This window comes from Sceloporus occidentalis, unplaced genomic scaffold, assembly GCF_023333645.1.
Source record: "Sceloporus occidentalis isolate IW3139 unplaced genomic scaffold, rSceOcc1.0.p SCAF_5, whole genome shotgun sequence".
Taxonomy (NCBI): Eukaryota; Metazoa; Chordata; class Lepidosauria; order Squamata; family Phrynosomatidae; genus Sceloporus; species Sceloporus occidentalis.
The window spans coordinates 162,232,611-162,255,515 of NW_028316985.1; the positions used below are offsets into that span (position 1 = coordinate 162,232,611).

The 22,905-nt window shown below is 39.5% G+C and overlaps 1 protein-coding gene and 1 non-coding gene across 2 annotated transcripts in view; both read left to right on the forward strand.

Annotated features, from left to right (window-relative positions):
- LOC149313057 (uncharacterized) overlaps positions 1 to 22,905 on the forward strand; it is a 386,934-nt gene that overhangs the window by 355,238 nt on the left and 8,791 nt on the right. The window contains exons 31-34 of the mRNA XM_089525983.1: positions 6,565 to 6,618; positions 7,431 to 7,484; positions 16,551 to 16,577; positions 17,514 to 17,567. Coding sequence (XP_089382109.1) covers positions 6,565 to 6,618; positions 7,431 to 7,484; positions 16,551 to 16,577; positions 17,514 to 17,567 — 189 coding nt within the window. The remainder of the gene's footprint in view (positions 1 to 6,564; positions 6,619 to 7,430; positions 7,485 to 16,550; positions 16,578 to 17,513; positions 17,568 to 22,905) is intronic.
- LOC149313059 (U1 spliceosomal RNA) lies at positions 19,349 to 19,504 on the forward strand. Its single transcript, XR_016281540.1, has one exon. It is a non-coding gene; the product is annotated as a U1 spliceosomal RNA (small nuclear RNA).

The following is a 22,905-nucleotide window of genomic DNA, read 5'->3' on the forward strand; positions in this document are numbered from 1 at the left end:
AGTAAAAACATTTAGTTGTATGATGAGAGTTTTAAGTTATGTCATTTAGAACTACCTTACACTTAGTCTTAGAAAAACAGAGGATGAGTGTGTTATGCACTTAAGTAAAGTAAAATAGCTTCCAGATTGCTTTCTTCTTAACTCTTGGCTTTCGTTTCTTCCAGTTCTTCCTATTCAAGCTTCCCACTTTTCCTACCTTTGTATGTTTTTTCTAATTTTCCCTGTTCATATTCCTGTATTTGAAAACCCATCTGCTTAACTATATTTCCAATAATTATCGATACCAATCAAGGTGAAAACGTTATTCAAGCTATATGGGGAATATACATATGTAAGAACACACACATTTTAACATTTACATTATTTCAGAAAGCATAATGTAAGGGATATACACACGAAAGGATGGGTGCACAGTAATATATATTAATTTCAGTCATTTTAGATTTCCATAAAAAGTACATTTTTATGGTAGCTTTTCAAAGACAAGAAAGAAAGTAATATGAGCTGCAACTCTAACTTCACACTGGAGATTCACAAAATGTGCCACATTTTCAAGCCACATCTTCTGAGCCAGTACTAGGCCTAATGTAAAATGAACTGTTTTAATGGAATTCATATCTCTCTGAGAGTCTCAAATCCCAGATCTCATGACTTTTACTTCTAAAGCTTTAACAGCATGACATTTTTGTTCAAGGCTATCTCTCAATAAATTGTAAGCTTTTTTTTTTTTAACCTGAAGAAAGCAAAACATAAGTATTGCATTCTTTTCTTCCGACAAAATTATTCATGTCGACCTTCAAATTTCCACTTCTGCAAGCTTAGTATTATTTTTGTATTAGATTAAATATAAAAAAATGTTGGGAACAATTGATGGATAACATGTTTGAGTCTACTATAAACGTGCAGAAGGTTGCATTTGCCCTACAGCACTAAATGGGTTGAATACTGTTTAAATGTCCCAGTTTTTCACAAAAAATCCTCAGGATTACACTTTGCTGGGCATATTGGTTAGAAATCAGTAGTTTATTCCTAGTAAAGGAATATTGGTGTTATAGTTCCCTGAAATTTGCAGCCTTGTTAGCTTGTGAGGCAGAGACACAGTCCAAGATAAATATTCAGAGTCTGGTTGTAAATATAGCATCTCATGAATAATTTCATAAACATAAAGGGCATATCCTAAATACATTCCATCTTATCAACTTCAACAAGACCAAGGGAAGTAATAGTATCACTGTATTCAGCCTTAGTCAGACATCACATGGAATACTTAGTCCAGTTCTAGGCACCACAGTTCAAGAAGTATATTGGCAAACTGGTGTACATATAGAGGTGACCAAGATAGTAAAATATCTGGAAATCATTCTCTGTGAAGAATATCTTAGGGAGCTGACTATGTTGAACTTGTAAAAGAGAAGACAGAGAGGTGACATAATATTGGCGCAGTGCTTAAATGCCTGTACTACAGCCACTCACTCAAAACCACAAGGTTGCGAGTTCAAGACCAGAAAAAGGGCTCAAGCTTGACTAAGGCTTGCATCCTTCTGATGAGGTTGCTAAAATTAGTACCCAGTATGTTGGGGACAAATTAGCTTACAGTTGTAAACCGCTTAGACACTGCTTAGGTGGTATGAAGCGGTATATAAATAAAGCTTGTTTGTTGGTTTGTTTGTTTGTTTGTTAGCCACCTTTAAATTTATGGAGGGATGCCATGTAGAAGATGGAGCAAGCTTTTTTTTTTCTTTTTTCTTTTTGCTGCTCCAGTGGATTCAGATTATAAGAAAAGAGATTCCTCTTAAACATTAGGAGGAACTTCCTTATAGTAGGAGCTGTACAATACTATAATAGATTGCCTCAAAGGGTGGTTGATTCTCCTTCATCAGAGATCTTTGAACACGAGACTGAATCACTATCTCTGAGGAGTGCTTTAATTGTTTATATTTGCATAGCAGGAAATTAGACTAGAGGGCCCTTTTGGTCTTTTCCAACTCTGTGATTCTGTGTATTGCCAAAACCGACTGCACAATGTCTGCCATGATATTTGCAACAGGCAAGTTAGCTCCCCCATGCTCTAAGTGAAGGGGCTGTGTATGTGTTACAGAACAATTGGCTATACTAGGGATTATAGTTATTCAACCACCTCTGAAAAAGTACAACAATCGTCACAACTATTTTTAAGGTAGCATAGAGCCCCAACAGGATTCCTGCCAAATGGATAATTAACTTTTATTTGTAATAAGAGTATCATCATATTTTTAGTTATAAGCCACCTTGAAAAGGTGGGATATGAAAAAAGGTGGGATATGAATTTAAATACATACGAACTTGTATTTGTGAAAGCCATTAAATTAGGATTCCTTAAAATGAAAATCCCAAAGCATCATAATCTTCCTCTGTTTTTCTGAGCATGTTTAAAGGTTTAGAATATTTTTTCCATGATGTACTGTACATTTCAGTTTGCTGTAAGCAGAAAGAAGCCATTTAAGGCATTACAATGCATCACTGGCAACACAGCTCACAATTTTAATTGGTAAATGAAATTTCCATTTTTCTGGTTTCTTTAGTCCTAATTGAAGGCCTGCAGGTTGTGAGTAGTCTTGGAATCCATTTGGGACAAACAATAAGTAGTCACAATTACAAATGATTATTTATTAACAGTTCAAAACTATTATGATTTGAACGGGCAAGACTAATATGTCAGTTCTTTGCCATCTATTTTCATATGGATCATTGTCACTCATCTATGTAATTTATCATATTCTAGTGAAGAGGAAATTTTAGATTTCTCTGAACAGAAAAAGTTATGTTGAAAAACTGGGAGTTTGCATTCATGTCCTTGACTGGCTCTCTTCTGTTCCAGCTTAAATAACATTGTCAACATCCCCGCAAAATAGCATTTATACTTTTATATTTAGGGTGAACCAGGGTTAAATGGTCTTAAAGGACTGAAGGGTGAACCAGGTCACAAGGGTGACAGAGGGCCCCTAGGTCTGCCAGTAAGTAAAATAACTATTCCATTTCAGTGCAAATTGCAAACTTCTCTTTCTATTTTAAACCAAAAACTCTGGTTTACTCAATAGCAAATATAAAGCTATCTCATGCTGGAGTAAAATATCAGTCTTGTTTTGATTTGTATACAGAGTCTGTTCTCATATCATCCCTAATACACAGTTCTGTCAGTTGTTGGTTTTTAATTTTAATGTTAATTTTTTGTCATTTGTAAGTGTCAACAGTGTTACATTGAATGAATTAATCTTTCACATTAATCATATCATTACTTGAATGCTGTGTGGTGTTTGATTTTACTATAATTTTTAAATATATACCTGCGGCTTTAATATATTGTTGTTACTGCTGGTGCTGCTGCTTGGGTTCAATGGCTTCATATAATAAACAGCTAAGCTTCATACAGCTAATCAGTATTGCTGATTAAAGTCTTTAGACATTAGTTCATGTACCTTTAAGTATTTTTCAATTGCTTGTGAGTATGAGAACTTTCTGCTTCAACAGCTTTGGAATAATTCTTTTTGGTAGTATTTATATTAAATTTATTCTCAGTGAAAGCTCATTTAAATCCTATTATAATACAGCATTTTCAAGATTACCTTAGTCAAAGTGCTGAGAGGAATAACAATATTTGGTTTCTGGGAGCTTCTGGAACCCTTGAATCCAAACAAATAATTTAACCATTCATGTCAATAGAAATTTTATGTAATGAACTAGAAGATGGTCAAAGCCAACCCATTCAGGACACAATCTAGCCAAAGTGAAGCACTTTTATATCTGTGGAATTTAATGGAAGTTGAGTGTATGTTTAACTCTGTTTTGCTGAAATTGATGGGGAATTAAAATGCCTAACTTTGGCTAGATTATGATCAATGTTTTCAAACAATACTTGAGGAACACAGTTCTGGGATGCTGATTCTTTCAGATGAAGGCAGTCAATTGCTTCAGATTGGCTGATAATGTTCACACAATATCCAGCAGAAGTCATCTGTTACTCAGCAATCCCAAAATCAAGCATTCAGATATGACCCATTATAAAATAAGTACATTGGGGACAATGTCTCCATCCTGTAGATGTAATGCAGATTCAGTGGATATACATCATACAAATCATTGGCAGTGCAAAGTATCTCATTACTTTTAAAGACACTCTAAATCCTAACGCAGTGGAGCAACTTGAGTATTTTTTTTACAGTCAAAGTGTTTTTTCTGGTCTCATTGTAGGGCTATTCTCAGGGGAGCCCATATTTCAGTATACCACTGGATTCTTCACTTTTTCATTCCAGTTATAAACAATGCCTGAGCAAAATTCTTTATTCCTTTGTTTTGTCTCCCAAGTCACAGGTTTCTCATACTAACATATGAAAAAGGATGTGTGTATTAAAGTTTTTTTAAAAAAACTCTATGGTAATATGTGAGGTCTGTAGCACTAATGCATCTAGGGACTTATTCTGATCCCATGAAATCAAGATCAAATCTACTAAAAATGGGATTACTTTAATATAGGCCCATTGCAAAGGGGATCAGAATCAGGCCCTTCATGTTGTGTGTAAATTATAACTAACCTAATGCAGTACTGTGATACTTATTCTGGGACCCTGTAACAATGTGTATTCTGTGTATAAATAGAAGTTTTACATGTTCATCACACCACTTACTAATCTCACATTCTTGTCATTCGTGTTATCCCTATCACCTATGCTTCCACAATGCTTCCATACAGGGAGCATCTGGCTTAGATGGAAAGCCAGGACCCCGGGTGAGTCCATTGTGTACCTTTGTCATGTTCTTGTAGTTGTTGTGTACCTTCAAGTTGTTTCAACTTATGGCGACCCTAAGATGAACCTATCACAGGGTTTTTCGAGGCTGAGAGTGTGTGACTCACCCAGTAAATTCACCCAGTAAATTTCCCTGGCTGAGCAGGGAATTGAACCCTGATCTCCAGAGTCATAGATGGGTATTGAAACCACTACACCACGCTGCTACCAAATCTACATGTTTTGTAGCAGCCAGATTTTAACAGTGTGGTATTAATGCTGCTCCTACTCTTAATCAGTAGAATCGACTGCTACAAAAGTGACTAGGCAACTTTCATTAAGAATCTTCATGAATAAAGGGATGGCAATCTTGAAGACAGAAAGAATTTTAGACTGATTGGAAAGGCTGGCTACAACTAACCTATGTTCTTGCCTCAAGTCATGTTCTACTTATGGCAATCCTAAAACCCTGTCCCAGAATTTTTTTGACAAGATTTATTCAAAGCGGGCTTGCCTCTGTCTTCCTCTAAGAGTATGACTCACCTAAGGTCTCTGAGGGCCTGTACAGACTGCCACTTTGCGCCAGACTGTGGGTGGAGTCAGGGTGCAGCATCCTGATGATGCTTGACCTAACTCCACCTCCATGGCACCATTTTGGTATGTGCCGGGCCAGATGGTGTGCACCATCATGACACACCTCCAGCGCTGTGTCCAAATGATGCAGCACAGAAAGGGCACCATAGAGCTGTGCCACCACGGCTATGGCACCCTTTGGAGGCTGGATCGGGGTCACAGCGTAAGGTTGCCACAGCCCCAATCTGGCCAGGAAAGGGGCGGCTGCATGCCACCCTTTAGGGGCAATCTGTACAGCCTCTCAGTGGGTTTAAGAAGCCAAATGGCAAATCTGAACTCTGGTATCCAAAGTCTTTGTCCAATACTCAAAAACCATTTCACTACACTGGCCCACAACTTCTTATATAGTTCCCTGGAAATACCAGTATGTATAATTCATGTGATTAAAAAAAAACAAACCCAAGGGTCAACTGATGACAGATGTTATATTGCAGAATCAAGTTACAATGCAATAATCATGCAAAGAAAAAAAATGTCCATATGAATAAACCATCTTTAGCTTTTTCAGCAGCATATGCTATTCTGAACACACTGGCTAATAATGGATTCATCTATTCTAAGCCCCAAACAGCAATATCATACTGTTGTGTGGTATAGACTTTCTTTGCAATGTTTCTTCTGGCTTCACCAAGAGAAACCAAAACAGTGCTCATAAAAAGCTTGGAATGATATTTAAACCAGCTACATTTTGCTAGATTTACACTCAGGAGATACTATGGCTCATTCTTAATCCCCTATTGATATTTGCAAGAAATGTTCCAGGTTTTTGATGATGGAAAAGGTTAAGAAATAGCATAGCTGTAAATTTAAAATGTCTTCCTTTAATCTTGTTGTTTTGTCTATCCTTGTGGGTCTTTATGTGAATTCTGCATGATGTTTTGTTTTTAAGACTCTTTGTTTAACCCTTTAACCCTTACCTAGTAGAAATCTGCCTTTATAAATCAGCTCATCTAAACAACAAAGTAGGGATTAATGAGATGAGAGGAAAGACTATGGAGTTTAATAAACGACAGGTGGATTTGGACCTTCATTCTCCTACCATTAAAAAGTAGCCTGTATTCCCAGCCATTGCTGTGAAACTTAATTCTAAAGAAGATATTTGCTAAATAATCTAAACATTCATTTAAGAATCTTGAATCTTTTTTCATATCTTATTTCTTTAACCTTTCAGGGTATGGATGGCCCAATTGGTCCACATGGGCTTGCAGGTCCAAAAGGAGACAGAGTGAGTCCCAGTTTGAGGCCTTCTCGTGTGTTTTAATAAATGTATAGAAAAGGTCTTTCTTTCTCTGAGAAATGTTATCATTTCAGTGCGCTTAACTATGTTCACTGTATCACTGTAGATATTGCCATATAAATATAAATACTAATGCATGGGGTTCTTGTACCCCAAAGGGAAATTGTCTGTTCCAGGACATAATAAAAAAACAGTTATAAGGTGACTAAAATTTCTGTTTTTTTTAAGTGGATTTTCTCTAGCACAAATGCATAAAAAGTATTTGAATCTTGACCAGCACTAGTAATTTCTGGTAACTTGACACTATTATTTGTTTTCTTATTATTTTATTTATTTATAAGCAAAAAATGTTAATTTAAAAAGCAGCTGCATGTATTATATAGTATCTCAAACCATCTCTAAAAACTGGGATATGACCCAAAATATAATAGCCAGCCTGCAAAGTGCTAGTTTCTTGCCTTGAGAAACAGATGCCCATTGTTCATGGAGGCACAAGACAGAAGATGGTTGTAATCCCAAGAACTCTGGTATATGAGTAAGTATGGGATTTTATCTATGTGTCCACATCAAGGCACCTGGGCATTTTATCATTCATGAATGATGAAAAATGATCTCTTGTTTATAGCATACCTCAAAAAAGTTCAGGGTTCTTTTTGTCTACACCTTCCAGAACCCTCAAGCCACCATGGCTCTGATATGTACTGTAGCTCTGGGTTTTGGCAGAAGGATAGGATACAAGTGTGATAAATGGACAAACAAACTGCCATTTGGAATGAACATTTGTGATATTTACATTTTAGGGTGAAAAAGGAGTTCCAGGAGATCCTGGGCCCAGAGGACCATATGGTTTGCCTGTAAGTTACATGACACTTTCAGAAAGTGCAATTTTGTGAAAACCTTGATTAAAGCCTTCTGAGTTTTAATTTATCAAGGAAAAACATCATTAGTTTTACATAGCAAAGGGTCATTTTCAGGCCATCTTGGGTTTAGAAAAATTTGTGCCATCACAAACTTCTCTGGAATAATAATAGAGAAGGTCTGACATAAACTAACAAAAACCATCAAAGCCAGAATTAAGAGTGACTCTTTTGTACAGCCCCTTCTGTTTCCATTGTTCCATATATGTATTAAGAAGTTTCTGTGTAGGCTCCAGAATGTCACTGAAGGAATTGAAGCCAATGCAATATATTGGAACATGTTGACTTTCTTTAACTGCTCAAATGTGTCTCTAGATTTTATTTATACAAATACTTTGTCAGAGCATCACCATTTCATACAAAATGACTTATGCAAACTAATTTTGTTCTGTGAGACAGGGAAGCATAAACAGCAGCTTTGGATACTGCAGTCTAGTGATTATTAAATTCGTTCAGTATAAGTAGCTCTTGGGCAAATACATATATATGACTAGAGTGCTTTGTGTCCAATATAGAAATTGTATGTTGTGTATGTGTGTGTGTATCCAGTCCAACCCCCTGCAATGCAGGAAATTTCAATCAAAGCAACCCCGACAGATGGCCATCCAGCCTCTGTTTAAAGACCTCTAAGGAAGAAGACTCCACTACACTCCGAGGGAGTGTGTTCCACTGTCGAACAGCCCTTACTCTCAGGAAGTTCCTCCTAATGTTGAGGTGGAATCTCTTTTCCTGGAGCTTGCATCCATTGAATGATGTGTTGCATCCTTCCATACATAGAAGTATCCTATATAGCTCTTCTGAAGCAGATTTTCATGGGTTTCAAAGGCTGCAGGGGAAGAGGGGGTCTCTTCCTTCTCTTTTAACAGCTGTCAAAAGCATTCTTTTTCATGAGTAGAATTCTGCTCATATAATTTCAATCTAGTGATCTAAAAACATGTTTATATTCACTTTTACATTCTGAGCAAAGATTTGTTGTGCTAAGTCAACATTTTAAAGCATATGAGCAGTCAGTGGAAGACATGGTTAATTTTAACTTGATTAGTTTTAACTTGGTTCTTTGTATAAATACAAATTCAACAAGACCTTTACCAGAATTAGTGGAGTTGTGCACCATATAATAATGAACATATGGGGAGGAACTAACAGTCACATCACTGTCTGGTGTGACATTTACATATAAAAGATTGTTTTGGTGTTATTTGGTTTCAGAAAACAATCTAGTAAAATTTGCCTTCCACCTCCAATAAAAAAGGAAATTGCCATTGTTTCCCACCACATATGCACACACAAAATCACTTTAGAGATAGGAAAAGATAAATCAGCCTGTATTCTTGTTTCCTCTGTGCCTTCAGAATAAACTATAAATGTTTTGGAAGCAGTTGTTCAAATGAAAACATACATTTCCTATTAGACAATAAAAATTAGAAAATCAACTCCCCATCTTCTCCCATCTATCTCACATACACACATCTCACACAATCATACTTTCCCACAGCCCAGTCAGCCCTTGGGAAATCATCCTACACACAGCCTATGAAATCCAAACAATGTACCAAAGATCTACAAAGTATTGCATTGAAAATAAGTTGGGATTAGTACTCAATAAAGATTTTTCTCCCAGGAGGCCCAAAGTATTAATGTAGTCCAGGATGGGGTTCATGTCTTTTTCTGTTTGTGTTCAGATTCTGTAAATATGTCTACACATAGCAGATGAATTCTTTGCACATCAAATTTTGATCCAAGGAAAGTGACTGGGGAAGCAATGCCAAGTCCTTAATGACGTAAGGTCTGAATGGTTTAGATAAGGGAACTGCATCTCAGCAGTCACAGACAGACTAAGGGGGTCCAATATAGTGTTTGTGAACATTTGTACACCCTCATAACTCCCCCCACAGCTAAAAGAAAAATAGATGGAAAAGGTGATTTTCACTGAAAGCCTACCTCTAGGCTTTTTGCCTTTGGAAGTAATTCCATATTTTGGGATTTCAAAAAATTGAAATTAGAGAATGCACAAAAAGTTCCTACAAAAGAGACAAAGTTTCAATTCCTGAGTATACTAAAGCTATCAAATATTAGAAGCACTGGAGAAGTCAGACTTCTGCAGCACAAGATTTATGGACATTTCCTTTCCAGACATTGCTTTCCTCCTTCTTCATTCTCTTGCTTGGAGATCCACAAAATATGGAATCCCTGAAACAATAAAAATCACTCCCCAAAGTGGCTGCAAGTGACCAGAACATCACTTCAAAAAGTAATTTCAGAAAATGGTGGACATACGACATGTCAAGCTGACCTGAAATGGTCTTCTGACCTTTGGTGCTGACTCCTGATTTAGATAATGGGTTTCTTTGGTTTCCTAGAGCTGATAATGTCCACACCATTTACTAAATTTACATTTAACTAACTCCACGAGGATATAAGAGAGGAAGGGTAATCTTTCATGGCTGTAGATTCCTGTTGTTCCACGGCTTACACAGGTACTTCTTTGCAAGTAGCAGAAGAACTTTTCTATTCTGGTTCACCTTTGGGATTCCCCCCACTTCTCCCCACAGTACACCAGACACTTGATTAGCCTGTATAGCAAATTTTGACAAACCAGTTTGACCAACCACTGACTAATTTTTATACATAACACAGTGAAGTTGGTTTCAGTGATAGCTTTTTAAAAGTATTTTCATTTTATTGTTGTTTAATTAATTTTGCAGCTTTGTTCTCTCTCTCTCTCTCTCTCTCTCTCTCTCTGTGTGTGTGTGTGTGTGTGCGTCTGCATCTGTTTTAGAGAGAATGAGAGAAAGAGAGAGAGAGAAGGACAGGCTTAAGTCATATCCTTATTCCCATTTTATTGTTTGTTGTGAAGAATGCTTGAGAGAATGGTGGGTTGTGAATTTGTTCATTGTTGAAGTAAGGAGATTTTAACTGAGGATTTCCTGACTTATAGGAACACTCTAAAGCATTTTTTTTTCATGTATGTACCTAGATCCATTTTCAAGCATTTGCTGTGAACTGAACAGGGATACTGCATCCCGTTTGTTTCCAATGGATTTCACAATAGCTGTTGATATCATAGACTAAGTGTGACCAACTACCAGGGATCGGAGGACTGTGTTTTCCACCTGTGGGATCTTGGAGGAACATCCCCGTCATTGCAACATCTCTGTGCCTTCCATTTTCACCCAAAATTGGGGAAGTCAAAACCTCTTTTGTCCCAAAACAGCTAATAACATTAACTCCCTAAGCCTTTGGGGAAGTTCTGTCCATTTTCTAGTGTTACGGAACTCTCCCTCACTTTCTTAGACCTCTACAGGCATTCCTTTGGTCTATACAAGCATTTCTCCAAAACAGGAAGAAATTGGAGCAGCAATTCTAATCACTTCCTGCTTGGAAGAAAACCAAATCAGGACTTTATATGCTTTTTTAAAGGGTGAACCAACCACCCCCATGCCTCAAAAGAGCCTCAGGATGCTTTTGAACATTTGAGGCAAAATAGTCTACTCCCTCAAAAATATAGTTGGGTTGTGGTGGGAAATACCTTTGATGGTTGCAAGAACATTCTTAGCCAAACATGGCCCATGAGTGGAACATTAGCTACTTGCATCACTGTAACCTTCTAGAGTGGTTTGCAGGGATGAGATTTGGAGGATATTATATTGGTTTCAGTCCTTCTTGGAAGGCAAGACTCAGAAGATGAAGCAGAGGTATCCTTTGCTGTTGCCTTTTGGGAATGCTGAACAACTTCTAAGGTCAAATTGTTTTCTCAAGCCATCAATGATTGTACTTTCAACAGCAGTTGAAAAAACATTTACCTTGTTTACAAGTTTATTAATTTTTCTGCAATTCTTATGGAAGTGGTATGCACTTTGTAAATAAGTTGCCTTATTTTAAAAGGACATTGCTGCACACATTCAGCTTCCACACCACAGATCAGCAAAGAGAGCAAAAGCAAAGAGATGTATAGGGCACATACATCTCTTGTTAATAAGGTGCATATTGCTTCTGGAGTTGTATTCAATTTGTAAACAATGTTTGTGTCTTGCATGCCTTGTTTCATAGAGAAATTATGACTGCTGCCATATTAACAAATATCCTATATTTTGCAAGAGGTGGGGTGGGGGGAGAGGTGAAAGGATCTTATGTTACCTTCACCTGGCACATGATGTCATTGAGGGCTTTATTTTCTGCCCCATGTTGCTTAATCTCTACATTGGTGGTAGGTAATTGCAATGATGCAGGAGCCAATTTTACCCTTGCAGGAGGCTGCTCCACCCTGATTTCAGCTGTTTTTCCCACTTCCAGGAAGAACTGTTTGTTCACATTTTGTAGCAGCAGAAGATGGAATGTCTGGCAGGATAGGCTGATGTTCCAGGAGTAGCAATTTGCTTCTTCTTTTTTCTGGCTATTTGAATCCATCTGGTCTTAAAAGGTCTCACTTTAAAAAAAATCACCATTTTCTGTGGTGCTATGGTTTTTGTAGGGACTTGGGGATATGTGAAGTCCCTGGGCCCACAGGCTATACTTTCCCAACCCTGGTCTACATGAAATTGTTGAGGGAGAGTACCATACTATTGAGATTAGTTTGAGGGTTCAGTGTGTCAATATTTGGATTGCACCAAACTCAACCTCTCCTTTCCATCCCATTCCAAAGAGGCTGTCAAAGTCCTGAAGGCCTGGAATCCAAGTGAACTAAATGTGGGCTACTGTGGACACTGACAGAATAACTGAATGTGGGAAAATTGAAACTGAATCTACCAACAGGGAAGTGCCTTTAATCAGAACTGGAGTTCAACCTGTGTTGTATTCTAGTTGGACTCCCCTTGAAAATAAAGGCTCATGGTTTTGATTTCTTTGAAGGACCTTGAAGGTTCTAGATTAAGGGCACATCTACACTGGTCACTTAAGTCAAGGCCAATCTAGAGCATTATGCCCCATTCCAGTCCCACACAAACCACAATGGTGATCACACACATCAGGCTAAAACTGGTGCTACGTCATTGTACAAATGGGTCAGCCAGACCAACACCAAATAATAACTTTATTACAGCCATGATAACTTTAACACCAAATAATAATAATAATAATAATAATTATTATTATTATTATTATTATTATTATTATTAGCCCGCCTCTCCCTGCGGATCAAGGTGGGTTATAATAAATGATAGTAAAATACATAATACAATAAATAATAAAATTTCACAATCCCCCGACCCACCACCAACATAAAATATAACAGTTAATTACAAATTCAAGAATAAAGCAATCAAATTACGAATTCAAGTTAAAATGAGTTAAAACAGTTTAAAAAATAGGCAGGTGATAAAAATAGCTATGGGCAGGCGGGGTGGTCTTTTATTTTGGGAGGTCAGTCAGGGAAGGCTTGCCGGAGGAGATCCATCTTGCCTGCCTTCTTGAAGGCATCAAGGGTGGTAATCTAACAGATCTCCTCCAACAAGTCAGTCCACAGTTTTGGAATGGCTTATGAAAAGGTCCTCTGGGAAACAGCAGTCAACCTGATCTTCTTTGGCTGTAGCAGGTTCTTCCCAGAGGATCTGAGAGTGCGGGGTGGATTGTATGGAAGGAGGAGCTCCTGCAAGTAAGCTGGATTCAGGCCATGTAGGGCTTTAAAGGTAATAACCAACACCTTGTACCATGCCAGGAAGCTAACTGGCAACCAGTGAAGAGATTTTAAAATAGGTGTTATGTGGTCCGACCTGGATTTACCAGCAACCAACCTGGCTGCCATATTTTGCACCAGTTGAAGCTTCCAAACTTGGCACAAGGGTAGCCCCATGTAGAGTGTGTTGCAGAAATCGAGATGAGAAGTTACCAGTGCATGTACCACCATTTCTAGATCCTCCAGCTCCAGGTAGGGTTGCAGCTGGTATATCAACCAAAGCTTATAACAGGCACTCCTGGCCATTGCATCTATCTGAGAAGATAGCTGGAGCGATGAGTCTAGGAGCACCCCCAAGCTGTGAACACAGTCTTTAGGGGAAGTGTGACCCCATCCAGGACCGGTTGACATATCTCCAAACCCTGATTCAGGTTGCTATGGCAAGTACCTCCATCTTACTAGGATTCAACTTGAGTCTGTTTTCCCTCATCCAGTCCATTACCAACTTAAGACGTTTGTTCAAAGGAGAGATGCCTTCCTTAGGCACTGAAGCAGTCCAAGACATAGAGAAACATATCTGGGTGTCATCAGCATACTGATAACACCCCACCCTATGTCTCCAGATGATCTCACCCAGTTACTTCATGTAAATGTTAAATAGCATGGGAGCCAGGATGGAGCCCTGGGGGAAGCCAGATTTTAGCTCTCTTTTGGAAGAGCAATTGTCTCCCAGCATCATCATCTGGAACCTGCTCGAGAGACAGGAACTGAACCATTGGAGAACAGCGCCCCTGATTCCCAGTTCTCTCAGGCATTCCAGAAGGATACCATGGTCGATGGTATCAAAGGCCACTGAGAGGTCCAAGAGCACTAACAGGGTCACACTTCCCCTATCGATGCTCAGATGGAGATCAGTGACTAAGGCAACCATGGCAGTCTCAACTCCGTATCCTGTCCTGAAGCTGGTTTGAAATGGATCTAGATAATCAATTTTCTCCAAGACTGCTTAGAGCTTAATGGCAATCGCTGTCTTGATCACTTTGCCCAAGAATTGAAGAAGCGAAACTGGCCTGTAATTGTTTCTGTCCAAGGGATCAAGGGAAGTCATTTTTAAACTTGGTGGAAAATAGTCTTCCCTGAAGGAAGCATTAATTATGGATTTCAGCAGCTTCACCTCCCTGGACAGCCAGCCAGGAAGGGCAAGGATTGAGAGAACACGTCTTTTCACCTTTCCAAGGAGCTTCCCATGTCATCGGTACTCACCGACTCAAATTGATCCAGTGGAGTTGCTGGACACCTCTCCTGCCATCTCTGCATCAAAGCTAGCATCCAAGTCTGCTCTTATCTGAGAGATTTTATCTGCAAAGTCATCATTAAAGGCCTCACAGCAGGCTATAGTTAGTTCTAACAAAGGGTTCAGGGAGGGAGGCAGTTGCGTTAAATCTCTCACCACCCTGAACAACTCTGCTGGGCAGGACCTTGCAGTTGCAATAGATGTAGAGAAGAACGACTTCTTCGCTGCATCTATTGCCACTCGATAAGGATTTAAGAAAATCTCTATGATGTGTTTTGTCAGATATGAGCTGAGTTTTCTGCCAGCGGCGCTCTAGTTATTGTCTAGCCCGCTTCATTCTTCTAAGATCTTCTGTGTACCATGGCTTGCGGTTTGAAGCAGGTTGGAAAGGACGCTTGGGAGCAATTGTGTCTATAGCCCTGGTGAGGTCGTTATTCCAGGTATTAACCAGGGCTTCAGTAGAATCACTGTTGTTACCAATCATAGAACCCTTTAAGGCTTTATGGAACCTAACAGGTACCATCAGCCTTCAAGGGCAGACCATTCTAATGGGTCCTCCACCTCCTGTCTTGATATCCCATCCTCCTCAGTGTTGCCTCCACATCCACTGCAGCCTCTGGAAGTAGCCATATTTTTTGAGGACATTGACTTTTTTGACCAGTTTACACAAGCCCTAAAACTCTCAGAATCCCACAACCACTACTCATGCTACCTGATTCTGGGTGTTATAGTTCAAAAAGTAATTTTTCCAAGCTGTAGGTTACACTTAGGCATTGGAACCCTCTTCCAAGCGAAACCCATCTTACATCTGCATTAACAACCTTCCAGAAATTGGTGAAGACCATTAAGTAGATAGTTTTACTTGCCAATTTAATGTGCCTGCTTTTTACATCAATCGTGGGGATCCTCTTTCAGACTAATGGCCAACTTCAATTTCAGTGAATCTCTTTAGGAGACACTTTCTGGTAGTTCATAGAGCCAAAGGCATAAAGATTGTGCAAAAAGAATATCCCATTTTATCTTAAAGTTTTTACTACCAATAACTTAACCTTAGGAAAAATATTTCAACTTTTGTGAATAGAGAAGCTGGGAAACTACCAAGTAAAGGTGTTGTGGGAAAGAAATGTGTGTGACCATCTTGGTAAGGCCAGAACAGGATTTCAGGACAGCCAGATGCAGCCCCTAACTTAGATTATGCAGATACCTAGAAGTGAGGCTTCACAGGTGACCTAAACTGTACAATGACGTCAGTGTGAAAGTAGACATTTCTTCATTTACTCAGACCTCAAACCATATGGTGTTTTAAAGATAAGCATTCGTGCTTCAAAAAAGGGTTGAGAATGCAGAAGCTTTTGAAGCAGTAGCAAGTTTTCTAGCAACTGTTCCCAGTTAGCAGCCAGTTAACACTCTAATGCGTATTTCTTGATAGTCTTCAAAGATCATGCCATGTGCAACCCATTATAATAATCTAATTTCTAGGTAACTGTGGCCAGGATAACTCTGTTGCAGCTAGTGATAGATGCCTCCATCATGCCACTTTGGCCTCTGTAGTTTCAAACCCCTGTAGCCTCTAGTTTCAAAGTTGAATCACTGAGCATCCGTAGACCACATACTCAGTACTTAAGGGGAGCATTAAGAGCAGCTTGAACAGTATTACCCAGAATGGGAAAAAAGCAGTACATTTATTTTATAAGCCCTCATCCAGTCTGCTTCTAACACTAGGAACCAGATAAACAATTCCACTGCTTTACCCGATTTGTTTTGTGTACAAATCTTAACATCAATTGGAGTGCCTCAAAGTAGCTTTTTCATGACTGCCCATCATCTTAATCATTTTGATGCTTCATTGTTAAACCAAACACAAGATTTCAAGTGCAAGATTTTGTTTTGTGCACAGTATAGTCCATTCATTCATTCAATCAATTAAAATATTTGTATACCTTGCTCTTAAGCCACAAAGGCTTACAAATTATTAATTTGACAATTCCCTGCCCTCAGGCTTACAACTGTTGTACATCTGAACAGTCTTGGCAGATATCTTAGGCAACCTGAATGAAGAGTCACAGAGCTTAATATAATCAATATGGTTCTTTAATAGGGAAAAGATGGCGAGCCTGGCCTTGATGTAAGTAATATTTACCATCCCTTTATTTGTGTGGTAGGTAAAGATTTGTTTCAAGTAACAGCTGCATGCTTGGAGCATGTTGATTTTTTTCACCATTTGATGTGCATGGCAATCATGCAGAGAATATACTAAAGATTGCATTATTATTTTCATTTTCAATAATGACAGAGGAAAAAAGGAAATGAGAACACTTGAGGGTGTGAAGAGAATAATGCTACGAAAGGGCAGTCTTGTAAAAAATCATCATAAATAGGTACCACTTATAAGTGCCTGCAGCATATGATGCTAAATAGAGTACCTGATAGATGGCCATTGAAAGTATTGTCATAACATCATGGCATAATCTATAGAGGCCTACAGACAAAGTCAGCAATTTTGAAAAGGAACTGCATCACACGACACTACAAGCATGGCAGCATGCTTTAAAAATGCTGGCAATTTTCACTATGCATACTTAAGCCACAAATAAGTAAGGTTGACATTGCATGGAAGGTACTACTACATGGAGTAGCATCTATGCATTTGTATTTCCAGGCTGCTGCAATACTACCAATGCATGCAGTTTATTTATTTATTTCTTAAGAGAATTTACACTCTGATATTCCATGATTTCCTATGGAAGAAGATCAGTGTAATCCTTTCTCCCACTAGTTTGGCACCAGAGATACCCAGTTGAAGCATTTTTTTAACATTGCCAGTGGTGATTTGCATGTAGGAATGTAGGTGTGATGTTAATATATCTAGGCATCTTCAGTATTTGTGGAACAGTATGGTCTTTAAAAACAAACACCAAAATTATTTGGCGAAATGTGTGTGTGTGTGTGTGTGTGTGTGTGTGTGTGTGTGTGTGTATGCATATATTTCAGTTGTACAATAAAGACACCCACATATCCATATACAAATGCCAACAGAGGCAATTTTGTTCATTTTTTATAGGGTTTCCCTGGGCCTCGTGGAGAAAAGGGTGATGTAGGAGAAAGGGGAGAAAAGGTGACCTTAATGCTATTAACTTTGTTTGATTACTTAGTCTAGTCAGCTATTCTGTCCCAGTCCTATAATTTGTCCCATTAAGCCTGACTTTTCCTCCTTCTGTGTGCCAAAAGCCATGTCATGGATCTTTGCTAGACAAAGTCATCTGTCAGAATTTGAAACAAAGCTTCCACACAGATTCTTAAAAGGTCAGCAAGCAGTTTCCATAACAGGAGAGGAAAGGCTTTCTCCTTCCAAGACTCCTGACAGTCTGTGTTTGTTTATACAGTAGTTACTGACAAGAGACACTGAAGTAGCAACAATATAGGAGCCACTGGTCCAGACTGACAGCTCATGTAAATCAATATAGGCCTATCGACTTCAATTAAGTGTGTGGTATATTTATACCTTGTAAGCGTCTGGCCCATCACTTAAGATGGAAGCTAAACCAAAAACACTTTTGAGATAATCCAAGGAGAGTAAAGCAGTCCTATTGTGAGAGTCATGGTAAGCACACAATTAAGCATTTAATCCTTTAGAGGCTACTCCAGTGTGCCTGGGACTGGATTGCTTTCACATACCAGGGTGCCATATTCAGTATGGGAGATCTGATGCACTATAAATCATTTATGCTTTGCCAGGCTCCTCTGTGCCATTCGTTATGCATATTTTCACTGCACATGAAATTGGGGGGGGGGGGGGAGCTCAGAACTGTTGCACATATAAGACCTTCCGTATTCAATGTGATGTGCAGAATCAAAAGAACCATGAAACTAATTTTATTTAGCCCACAAAAGAACTTCAGGTTTTCCTGCTTTCAAACAGCAGCTTTCTATTCAAAAAAGCAAATGGTTTTTAAAAGCAAACTTTAAAGGGTAGGAAATGACAAGAGTTTAAAGTTTACTGTTCAAAGTTAGGAGGTATCCAGGAAACCCTCTTAATGTATTTATTGAATACACGGAGGAGGAAGAAACAGTATTGTGCCTGTTAACCTGCCCCCAACATCAGTATGCCCACTGGCTGTGCCCATCTGCCCCTGATGTCTATACTTCTGAAAGAGGCATCTATTGTTATTGTTGTTGGTGGTGATTGTGATGTTGATGATGATGACCATCATCATTTTAATTTGTGTATTGCTTTCTCACACAAATGTGCCTAGCACTGCTCACAACACAAGAACAACAGAGAAGGAGAGAAATGAAGAAGTAAACAATCACATCACAAACTGTCTTCCATGTTTCCATATCTTTCTGGATACAGCGAAATCCCCAGGTGTATGCAGTTGCTAACTATAGGTGCTATTCAGTGTTCAATCAAAGTATAGCCTCAAGTCTTTGCTATGCAGATGCCCATGTCTAATATATAGCCTCTGGGGATGGGGAAATCCATGCACCCTTAGAGGTAAGGCCAGCATTACAGCTCTGTTCCACCTTTTATAGGTGCAATGCAATATTTATAAGGGATAGGATAGGGAGAATTGAGTCAGAATCTAGTTTACTACTTTATATAATGAGTTATATATACAGTTTGGAGTTTTGAATTATTCAGATCTGAACAAGTGGGATGTTAATTCAGTTCATTTTTCAGATGTTTGGATGCCATTGATTATGATGGGAAAAATCAATCATGTCCAGCTTTTCTTGTGGTTAATAGAATTTGGTGAAATGTGCAAGCACGGTAACCTTTTCTGAATGTGTGAAGCCTAACAAATTTCAGTCATATAGATGAGACTTGGAGTGGGGTATATTGCCATGAGGATGCCCTATCGGATAGGATACAGCGAAATCCCCATGTGTATGCTGTTGCTAACCTGGCAGGGGAGACACCATGATCATGAAGGTGGTTTTCCCAGGATGAGGCTCATCCATTGCACTCCAGGTGTGCTGACCCCTGCACTTTCTCCAAATGTGGGAAACTCGACTGCATAATTTGTGGTGTCTTATAGGACCTATCCTATATGTTTAAATTAGATAAAATATCCAGGCATAGGATGAGGTAATTAAGTTTCAAATACAAGGCAAAAAATATATAGCAATTAGGTGGTTACAATGAAAAATAATAATTTATTGGGTGGACACACACGCACACACGCACACACACACACTTGCCTTGGGAGAAACACTAAAGTATATTTCCTGGTTTACTAAATCTTAGTCTTCCCCAAGTCTGTTGTTGTTCCTGATATCACCCCAAATTTTTCATGCAGGCCCAGATGGCAAATTAAATAGTCAGCATTATTATAAAAGGTTTTGGGACTCATCAGATAAACAGCTGACACAAAATGATAAGCCTGAGCTACAGCCAAGTCCTCTAAAAAAGAATAGACTGCACATGTGCAAGGGTAACCTGATTTGTGAATCTCAGAATATCAGTAGATGGTTTACCTATGAAATCAGGTGCTGAAACCAGCCATCAACAGAATTTATAGAATAACCAACATCTGCTCCATTCCCTAATCAGAATTATGCACATTTGGGTGTAACCTTTATTCCTAGAATGGTGCTTATCAAAGTAGGAGTTCACTTAGTGGCTGTGTGTCCTCATTCACTGCAGACTACTTCATGATTTAGAGCAGGGGTCGGCAACCCCCAGCCCCAGCCCGGTGCTGCCACCGCCACCACCAAGGCTGCCTCTGCCTCCTCCTCCTCCTCGGCAGCACGCGGGGCTAGGATGGAGGAGCTTGTCCCCTTTGGCCAGCCAGCCGTTGGCCAGCTGGCCAAAGGGGACGGGCTCCTCTTGAGTGCGCTGCCCGGGAGGAGGAGGAGGACTTCCGCAGGCTCCTTCTCGGCCCATATGGCCCCAGGCCTCTCCCTCCGGAGGGAGGCCTGGGGCCGCAAGGGCCGAAATGGAGCCTGCAGAAGCGGCCTGCTGCCTCCGCAAGCTCCCCCCAGGGCCCTTGCGGCCCCAGGCCTCTCCCTCCGGAGGGAGGCCTGGGGCTGCGAAGGGGCCCGCGGAAGCGGCCTGCCACCTCCTGGGCTCCTCCACGGCCCTTGGAGCCCTTTCTGCCAAAGGGAAGGGCCTGGGACGGGTGCCTTTGGCCTCCCTCCCCTTCAGCCGAAAGGGCCCCTTGGAGCCCTTTCGGCCGAAGGGAAGGGCCTGGGATAGGTGCCCAAGCCCTTCCCTTCAGCCTCCCTCCCCTTTGGCCGAAAGGGCCCCTTGGAGCCCTTTAGGCCGAAGGGAAGGGCCTGGGATGGGTGCCCAAGCCCTTCCCTTCGGCCTCCCTCCCCTTCGGCCGAAAGGGCCCCTTGGAGCCCGTTCGGCCGAAGGAAGGGACCAAGGAGGAGAGGGCGGGCACACACCTCCTCCTCCCTGCAGGGCTTTGGTGGAAGCTCCGCCCCCGGAATGCGGCTCCGCCCCCAGAGGGTGGAAGCTCCACCCCCGGGACACGGCCCCAACCCCGGAGGGTGGAAACTCCACCCCCCCAGCTTTGTCTTGAAGGACAGCAACCTGGCCCCTGGCTCAAAAAGATTGCCTACCCCTGATTTAGACTCTGACCCCAAACTGTCAAAAAGGTGGAAATTTCCCAACCTATGATATCAGACAAAAGGAGGAAAAGAAGAGGTGTATGTACATGGATTTTCCAGGAGCCAAAGAAATGACATTTCTTCTTTTTAAAAACCCATTAAAGTGTTTCTGTACTTTAAAATCTATAAAAATTTGATCCAAATCTAAATGCTGCATCAGGACCGGCAAAACCCCCTGGCCTTGATGCCAAAAGTTCAGGTTCCTTTCCTTCTGTCATCCCTCACCATTAGCCATTCTGGCAAAGACCTATGGAAATGGAAGAAATGACCCCCACCCCCCATGGATACCAAAATCCATGGAAGCTCAAGTCCTATAAAATACAATGCTATAGTGATATTGTGTCTCGTATATAAAATGGCAAAAACAATGTTTGCTTTTGGAGTTTATATACTTCTTGAATATTTTCAACCTGTGGATGCTTTAATCAGTAGATACAAAATCTGTGGATAGCAAGGGCCAACTGTAAATATGTAATAAATGAATAGTGTCACACTCATAGTACAATTTCCATATATGTATGATCATTTAGGCCAAGCACATTTGCTTTGGATGTTGGGTTTTTTTTTTTTCTAAATGTTTGAGTGCCTCTCACATGATCAGTTCAGAAAGCATTATGTCCATCATTTCTATTACAGAAATACAACTTTTCAAATGAGGTTCAGTTCTCTAATTCATAGTTTTCTGTGTTGTGTCCATTATATTCTTGAGCTGTTGCCCCCTGCCCCAGCCATGTACTTCAAAACATTTTGGCACACAGACCAGATAGATGAATAATTATCTCCATATGATGTAATACAGTATATCTCTCCATGGAAATGTGTTTGAGTCATTGGAATGCTTATCTTATATGTTATAGTATATCATGTATTTTGTATGTTGTCATTTTTAAATATTTATGAGCATGATAATGAATGTCTTACATCAGTTTAAGGTGAAAGTCTCATTTGGAATCATTAAGAGTTTGTTAGTGACTTTTAAAAATGTATGTATGGTCTGCCTTAGATATTGTGACATTTAAAAATAAGTGTCTCAAGCATTTATTTCCTGCTATAAGTGAATGCATAGTACTTTTTTGTGTGAGAAAATGTGTGAATGTCCATTTGGTATATGTCATCGTAATTTTGTCTACATTTTCAGAGGTGCATCCATCCCTTCTCCTTTTACATAGTTTCCTTATTATTCTACTTGTCTTTTTTACCCTTTTCCTAACAAATTCATTACTTCCTTACAACCATGACTGTAATAGTTCTTCTTTGTTTGATCTTTATTTTATTCTACTAATTTTTCTCCTATTTCTCCATGTCTCTGTTATCCCTAATTTCCCTTCATTATGTGTGGTGGTTTAAAAAAAAAAAAGAAGAATAGAGTCATGATTGGTTTTACTGGAAACTGTAAAGTGAGCCTGAAACTCATTTACCATTGTGATTAACTGATCAGGTGTAAAATCAGATTTAGATTAGTTCTCAAACTGTCTCACTTACTGAAGATGAAGTCATTTTCTCAGATCGCATTTCTACTTTTCTGAACACTGAATTTGCTTAGTCAGATCTGTTCTATTAACTCTCATTAAGTTCTGAAATTTCCACAATGCATACTTTTTAAAAAAAACAACCCTTTTTTATTCAGCCTCATGGCTGATTTTTGAAGTTTCAACTCAGTCTGAAAAAGATATATTAATCCATGAAGGATGGCATTTTATTGTAGTTTTATGTTAGAAAAAGAAGGTCCTTTGGGAAAAAATTAGAATACCATTAGAGCAAGAAATGTGATGCTTTAGAATGTTCTTGAAAGATTGGGAAAGAAATCCAAATCTGATTTTTGGGGCAACTAATGG